Source organism: Coloeus monedula, assembly GCF_965178545.1.
Source record: "Coloeus monedula genome assembly, chromosome: 17".
In the NCBI taxonomy this organism is placed as follows: domain Eukaryota; kingdom Metazoa; phylum Chordata; class Aves; order Passeriformes; family Corvidae; genus Coloeus; species Coloeus monedula.
Genome location: NC_138797.1, coordinates 14,445,228 through 14,453,409, shown reverse-complemented (window position 1 = coordinate 14,453,409; position 8,182 = coordinate 14,445,228). Strand labels below are relative to the sequence as shown.

Genomic DNA, 8,182 nt, shown 5'->3' with positions numbered 1-8,182 from the left:
CCAGTTCAGCTGTGACTGGTCCCAAACTGGAGGCAGCTCTCCCTGAACTGGGCTGTTAAACAACCTCCCATCCATAACCCTCCAGGGCTCCTCATCCTGTAAATCCCTCAGCTGCACTAAATCCCTGGATTTCCACAGGTCTATGAAAGCATTTGACATTTTTCTTTCCTTTTAAGCACATTTTCCCAATAAAACAGTCTGGGAGCTTTTCCTGGTGCTGTTCCTGGCTCAGCAGTTGTGCAATCCTTCCCTGGTTACTGGAGCCTCCACAGCTTTGACTTCTCCAGTTCATGGTTCTCTCTTTTAAGAGGAAGCAGCAGCAGGGCTCTCCTTTACTTTTTGCAACCTGTATTGAACAAAACAAAGAATCTTTATAGTGATTATTTCAAAGCAAACAGCACGGGACAAACTTCAGTTAAAGGAGTAAATATTCAGATTATAATTGGGATTTTTTTTCCTGTGGTGCTGGGTGGCAAAAAAAATAACTTCCCCAATATTGAAATGTCCTTGATTTCTAATAGGAGGATTTAATTCTAGATCAGAGACTTGTTTTTTCAATTTAGGTTGTTGTACAAATAAGTTATTTGTTAGCTCATTTATATAGCCTTGTGAGAGAGAAAATCCTACACTCAAAAATGTGTAAGTTGCAACACTGCCTGACTATTTACAAATAGATTTTCTTTATCCTTCTGCCTCAAATCAAGTTTTGCTATCTGAACTCTGTAGTGAGCAGTTCCTTCACTAAGGCATCTTCTTTTTAATCTGCAAATTGATGCTCAAATTCAAATGCTCTTTTCCAGGAAATATCTTCTGGTAATGCAGTGGAGAAGTTCTAACAAGACACTGGCTGTTATTTTCAGTGGCTGTACTTTGATTTCCCCCTTTCTGACCTGCACCATGCACAGAAAGCATGGACATAAAATTAACTCCAGAGCCACGCGCTGTGTGAAATGCGGGAAATCTCCCGTTAAAATAACGAATCGGGATGGCTCTGGCGCTGTGAGAATGAGGAGGAGACAAACACAAGTTGTTTTCTTCCATAAAAATCCCAAACCAGGTCCCAAAAAAGCCTCCTGTGTGCAGGAGAGCCCCGTGCACAAACCTCATCGGCGGCGGAAGGCGATGGGCAGCGCCCGGCTGGGGATGAGGATTCCCGAGTGCAGCGTCTCCACCGGCTCGTGGTCCGTGGCCACAATCTGGTATTTACGGATCAGCTGCAATAAAAGATCCCCATTAGCGTGCTGGCCTCTGGATCTGATCAGCTGGAGGAGCAAAACCCCCCCAGAATCCCCTTTTTGGGTGTTTACCCAGCAGAGGGCCAGGTGCAGCTGCAGCTCTGCCACGCGGCGCCCGATGCACATCCTCTTCCCGATGCCGAAGGGGACGTGGGAGAAGGGATGGATGGAGCCCCTCTGGAGCCAGCGCTCGGGCCTGAACTCAGCCCAGCCCCTGAAATAGTCCTCGCTGCAGCCCAGGGCATGGCTGTTTATCATCAGCACCGTCTGCAGCAAAGCAAGAGAGAGAAGAGCGTTAGAAATCAGCCCTGAGCTCCCGAGGGAGTCAGCTCCGGCATGGAAAAATATAGTGCAGCAGCTTCTTCAGGAGAGGTCATGTAATTCCCAAAAACTTAATTGGAACATCGAAAAGGTCATTGTTTCCTCAGAGAGTCTCGGGAAAATTTGAAATATTTTGAAACAGCCCATCAAAATGTTGTCAGGCAAATTATTTCTGTCTAAATCCAACAGCAGCGCAGGTAGGAGTGGGTTTGTGTTTATGGGAATCCTGGGGGTGAATTCCTCATTCCTTATCCTGGGCCTGGTACTTTTGCAAAGCCAATTTGAGACTGAAGTATGAGCAGCTTCTGTGGTTTAAAGGGGAGTTAATAAATGGAAAAACATCCTAAAAAGCTGAATTAATTGCCTTACCCCTTTGGGCAGCACATAATTTCCCAGAACCATTTCTGTGTCGATGGTGCGAGAGGTGAAAGGCACTGATGGAGTCAATCTGCAGGGAAAGAGAACAATGGGTTAAATTCCCAGCAATTTGCCTTCCTTTATCTCTCATATTTTACCTCAAACAGCAAAGTGAACAAAATCCTGTGTACTAGAAAATTCTTTCTCCCTATAGCACACAAGCTGGTGAAAAGCTTGGTGATGGTTTTGCCAGTTTTTTGGGAATTTTACCTCATGGATTCTTTCAGACAGGCTTTTAAGTAAGGCATATTCCTCAGGCTCTCTGCACTTGGGCTCTTCTGAGCAGCCAGAACTCTCTGGATTTCCTGGAAAAGCTTCTGCTGGACATGTGGATTGCGGGAAATGTTGTACAGAGCCCACAGCAAACTGTTGGCTGTCTGGAAGAAGGCGAAAAGAAAGGTTAAATCCTCCTTTTGTGGGGACAGAAGAAGGTGTCAAAACTTCAAAGCAACATTTGTGGCTGGTCACAGCTTTATGGAATTTTGACAGCCTAAGGGATTATGAGCAGTCCCCGTTGTCCTCCAGAATTAAAAATCCAGTGATTTCAGGTAAAAATTCCTCTGCACTTGGGCCACTGAGGCAGCTGCAGGATTAACTCACTTCTAGGCATGCTGGTGGTCAGGTTGTGGAAGGAAGGGGGGAGCTGGGAAGATTTCAAACCCTTGGGAAATCAGCTTTACCGTCTCCACGCCGGCGATCTGCAGCTCTGCGATGGCAGCGTAGAGCTCCTTCTTGGAGAGCTGTCCCCCCGAGTAGATGTCACACAGCAAATCCTCCTGGGGGCTGGCAGAGTGCTTCTGCAGCCGGCACTCGATGGAGTGCTTGGCTGAGGAGGGAGGAGCAGCACAGGATTAATGGAAAATCGCTCAAAATCCCATAAAAATACCAGCAACCCCACATCCCACATGCAGGGTTTTAAAGAAGTGCCGAGCTGTGCTCTATTTTCAAGCCATGGGTAAATAGTGAGTGTATTTATACCGAATAAAGGATGGTATTTTCACTTTTAAAACAAAATACTCAGTCCCCAAAATCCCTTTTGAACAGAGGAGCTCCTGAAAGCTCTTGGGAATTCTGCTCTCTTAAATTAGGGGAGGAAATTGGTGATATGTTGAGGGAAATATTCAGCAACCAGGAACATGAGTGTGTAAAACTTATTACCTGGGGTTTTCAAAGGGGATCAAGGTGTTAAAAAAATCAAAGGGACTTAGCACCCAGACCCCCTGAGGGGAAATGTAAACCTTGGGTTTACCGGGGGAAGGAACAAAGATGCCAAATTTCAACATGCTGGGGATTTTTTAAATAAAAATAGATTTTGCTCATGAGTATCCCCACTTTTAAAACCAGTTCCTGTAAGGAATTATTCATTTTAAGTGGAGGTGTCAAACTGGTTTTTCTGAGCAAAACTGGTTTGAAGTGTCTTTCCTAAAGCATATAAGCTAAGAAGCAATAAAATGAGTGCATGTGTGGCTGGCAGGACCAAAAGCCTTGAAGTATCCAGGACTCAAACACCAAGGGAAATATCTCAGTGTTACAGCCTTCCAGAAGCTTTCTCAACCTTTAGTTATGCCTCTCACTGTTTAAATTAATGAAATTTAAAAATATTAAAAATACAAACTTAACTTCACATCTGGAGTTTGAGAAATTTTTGAGCTTTGAAGGCCAACTCATTTTAAATAGTCAAAAAATGATGGCAAAAGCCAAACTGCACCTTATAATTTAAATTACTGCTGGTTTTAAGATTTACAACCATGTTCCAGGTTGTTCAGAAAAGCTATAATTTCTTTTTTTTAGCAAACATGGTTTTGTTGCATGCACAATTCTTGTTTCTTAAGAAAACAAGTCTTTGAGGGAAGTCCCTTTTCATTTATACCCTTTCCTTTAAAGAGATGACACATTTTTAATTCACTTTTATGACAGATTAAAGTGGTGCCATCACACTGCTGGCTGCCAGAATCCTGGGATTTCCCTGGGAATTGGATATTGCCCCACAACCTGGGTGTTAGTCGTGGGAATAGATCTGTGTTTAGGTGCAACAAATGTGTTTTAAACCGTGCTGAAGGCGGGGATTAACAGCAGCAAGTGTGAAAAAGTCAGTTCCAGCAAGGAGAAAACAGAGATAAAGGGAAAGGAGATAAATTGGGTTTAAATAATGACCTGTTTTAAATATGTCATCCCAGGCTTTAGTGTGAGCTTGCCAGACTTTGGTGTTCAGCCCCTTGTGCAGCTCCACGGGGGTCACCATCATCATTCCGAAAGTGCCCATCATCTGTGGTGGGAAAGAGGGTGGGAAATCTCTCTTTAATCTCTTTAATCCACCTACTTGCAATCCCTGAACAAAACGAGGCTGGAAAGTTGGGGGCAATTTTCAAGAAGGCAAAATTCTGGTGGTTTTTCCATCCTGGACAGAGAGGACAGCTCTCAGTCCACGTAGGGGATATCCAGCTAAAAATTAGGGACAGCCAGGAGCTTCCTCAGCTGGGAACTCATCCTCTTTATTTTAGGCACCTGTTGAGAGTGGAACAAGCTACTTCTTGGCAGTGCCTCTCTTTCCCTTGAAAACAGATGGAGGTAAAAACTGAGGCAGGGCTGGCTGGCTCTGTTTGATGACTAAAATTAGGCAGGTTCCTACCCCAGCACCCCAAAGGCACGGCAGTTCTGCCTGCAGGACTGACTAACCCCAAATCCTGAGTGTTTGCATAATCCCCACAAAGGCAGCAGTCCCACCCTGCAAACAGCAGGGTTGCACCACAGGTGCCTCAGAGGGGAGCAGAGTCACCCAACCAAGCTGAGAGCTCTCCTTCCAGGAGTGCCCTGATGGCCACACAGCATTTTCCCTGTCAGACTGAGGCACTTCATAAAGGAGGCAGAAGCCCAGGATCAGCTGGGCACTCCAGGAGTCATTTGGGACACGTAGCACAGAAGCCTGAGCTGCTTTTTCCAGCTGCCTCCTTTAAACCAGCGCAGCAGGGCTAGAAAATCACCACGGCCCCAGGAGAGGCTCTTCCATACCGTTTTTACAGCCTTGATGAAGTTCAGACTTTCCTCTTCTACGTCCTGCTGCAGGAGGCCAAACCTCTTTCCGTACAGCACCAGACAGATACCTGTTGTTGGGCAATATTGTAATGAAATTATATAAACAAAAGGGTGCGTGGGATGCATCGTTTATCACCAAGGAATGGCTTGGATGAGCCTTTGAAAACGTCCCTTGGCACAGACCTGTTAGAGCAGCACTTGTAAAACACCTCCTGCTCGTTGGCCTGGGCCCCATTGAGGGTTTCCAGCTAAGGGCCCTTACAGCAGTATTTCTGCACAAGTTAGGATTGCCACTGATCCCCACGAGCAGCAGATCTGGATATTTGGCATATATTTGGTGGCTTTACTGAAGAGAACCGAGTGGCAGGAGAACAGGGCTTGAAGAGGCCGTCTACTCCAGCATTCCCTACTCCTTTCCACAGCCACAAACCACTTGCAAACACTGGCAGCATCCCACACTCACCACTTTCCTCCTCTTTCCACTTGCCTTTTTTTCTTCATTTTTTTTTCAAGCTGTCACTTCCTATTTCTCCCTTTCCAAATGCACCATCACCACTGACAGTGGAAAAAAAACCACTTTGAGGAGCTCAGTCCAGAGGCTGCTGAGAGGAGCCAGCCAAGAGCAGCCAGGTCTGGCAGAGCTGGTTCAGTCACTACACCCAACCATCCCTTTTTTTGGGAATCACTGAGCCAGTTTCTGCCCTGTGTCATTCCTGGCACTTTCCTCAGTGTGCTCTGAAAGGTTTCTAAGGACGAGGCTCTGCCTTGGTAACTCATTCCAGTGCTTCTCAATCCCAATGTGAACATTGGAAATGGGATTTTCCAATCCTTGCCTACTGTGAACACTCTGTTATTGGAATAGTTCATTGATCCTGCACTGCTGATAATTAACAAATATCAGATGGACAAAGAAAGGTCGTGTGTTTTCTGATCCCTCTCCAGATAAATGAACCAAAATCTCCCCGTTTTTTTGATTTATAAATCACTGGAATGTTTGAATTTTTTACAAGCCATGCAGGTAGCTCAACAGAAGAGTTTCTATCTATGCTGACAAATTTTGCACTGACAATCCCCTGGCTGCTCTGCACCTCTCTTTCTATGGTATTATAGCTGAGAGTTTGGAAATAATCAGCCAACACATTCATCCCTGATCATATTTTAGCTGAAATGCCCTGGCAGGTGCACCCCAGGCAAAAAACTACTCACTTTCAAATGACCATTTGTTGAATTCTGAGTAGACGTCTTCCATCTGTCCATTGTGGTCACAAATTTCATCTATTCTGTACATAAAGTCCTCCAGGACCTAAAGGGTGGAGAGAAGAGAGAGAAAAGAAGGGGATAAAATTACATCAACTAATAAAAATCCGGTGTAATTCAACATTTCAGCTGCCTTTTCAGCAGATAACAATCTTGCAGGAGAGGAATCCCTTTGTTCCCTGTTCTTTCAACAAGATTCAACTTCCCCCTCTGTGAACAAATGTTTGGATCTGACACAACTCTCGTGCCACCAGTGCCGGTGCTTCGATGAACTGAGCTTCCCTCCGCAGGGGTGGAATCCTTCACTCTGGGGCAGCACGGGGGTTTCACAACAGGGTTAAGCTGCTTATCACAGATGCTCCTCAAACTCCCTGAGGAGCACAGAGGTTAAGGACAGACGTGTTCCCTGAGGGGAGGAGCAGAAGACTGAAGGGGTGAAGGCAAAAACTACCGAATGCAAGAAAAGCAGGGAAAAGCTGTTTGCAGGAGCCTGTACCCTTATGGAATAATCCTATTTTTCTGTGGAAACAGTCTCAGCTACAGGTTTCTGTGTGGTCCCAGATCCTGGCAATCAGTTTGTGCTTGTTATTCCCTGAATGATCAGAGTCTGAACTCGTGGTTTTATCACTGTGGAGCAAATCAACATCGATCCAGATAAACCGGATCTGCTTTAATTCCCCAGGCTGCCGGGAGAGCGGGGGGGGGGGAGAAAGGATTTCTCAGAGCTCGGTACCTCATTGATCGTCGCATCCAGTTTTACAACTTCCCCGGGCTTCATTAATTTCTTCTGGAAGGCACTTCTTACCCTCTGCCAGTCCTTTCCTTCCCTGGGTTAAAACAACCACAGCGGGGTTGGGAAGCGAAAAGCTCAAAGAAAAACGAGAGCAGGAGAAAACCCCAAACCCGCTGCGTGTGCACCACTGATGCTCCATCGCACCGACGGCACAAGCGGGGGATCCTCGGGGACGGGGGACGAGCCCCGGGGGCACGGCCACCCTCGGGAACGCAGCCCGAGCCCCCCGGTGCCCCCCGGAGCCCCCCGGAGCCGGGCTGGGGGCGGCCGCCGTCCGCAGCATCCCCCAGGCACCGGAACCCCCGCACCCGCACCCGCACCGCTTCTCCTGCACCCCAGGTCCTCCCGGTACCTCCCCGGGGCCGCCGGGATGCTGCGCCTGCCACTTACAAGATGAGCAGCCCGTAGCCCTCGTCGCGATAGTCGCGATAGGCTTTCCAGGGCTTGATCTCGAGGCGCTGCGGGCAGGCGCCCTCGCGGCGGTACAGAGCCTCCAGCAGGCACGGCGCCGCGATGTGCACCGAGTCCAGCGCGCCCAGCTTCATGCGGAAGATCTTCCCGAACCTCCGGTGGTACTGAGCCTGGGGAGCGGAAAAAACCCCGCAGTGAGTGCGGGGCGCTCCCCGCCTCAGCATCCTTATCCTCATCCCATCCTCATCCTCATCCCATCCCATCCTCATCCCATCGCATCCCATCGCATCCCCATGGCTCCGCCGCCTCACCAGCGTCTCGTGCTGCCTCTTGAGCCCCCCCTTCCAGAGCACGTCGGGCAGGCTGCCCATCAGCGGCCAGCTGGGCGGCCCGGGCAGCGTCTCCGCCGGCCGCAGGGCGCTCAGCGAGGACGCGGCGGCGGCGCGGCCGCAGGTGCGGGCGCGGAGCCGGCGGAGGAGGATGCTGCAGCCGCCCATGGCCACGGTGCCGGCCTCCGGCCGCGCATAGGTGCATTTATAGCAGCCCGAGGTGCTGGACTTTCATCCGCGCCAATGGCAGCCCTGAGTGGGGTGAGGTGGGGCGGCTGCCCCGGCCCTGCCCGCGGAGCCCGCGGGGCAGGCGGGTCATGAAAAGGTTCAGGCGAGGCACGAGAGGCACCGCGCCAGCGCCTCCGCCCGCTGGGAACCCGGGATGC

The 8,182-nt window shown here is 48.9% G+C and overlaps 1 protein-coding gene across 1 annotated transcript; it reads right to left on the bottom strand.

Annotated features, from left to right (window-relative positions):
- Positions 1 to 1,103: 1,103 nt before the first annotated feature.
- Positions 1,104 to 7,964, bottom strand: CYP24A1 (cytochrome P450 family 24 subfamily A member 1; the record flags this gene model as incomplete). The annotated part of the gene is made up of 11 exons (XM_082293087.1): positions 1,104 to 1,214; positions 1,308 to 1,502; positions 1,926 to 2,004; positions 2,184 to 2,350; positions 2,654 to 2,799; positions 4,128 to 4,239; positions 4,983 to 5,074; positions 6,213 to 6,309; positions 6,997 to 7,090; positions 7,447 to 7,637; positions 7,779 to 7,964. 11 exons carry the CDS (start codon positions 7,962 to 7,964, stop codon positions 1,104 to 1,106), a joined length of 1,470 nt encoding a protein of 489 aa, XP_082149213.1.
- Positions 7,965 to 8,182: the final 218 nt, after the last annotated feature.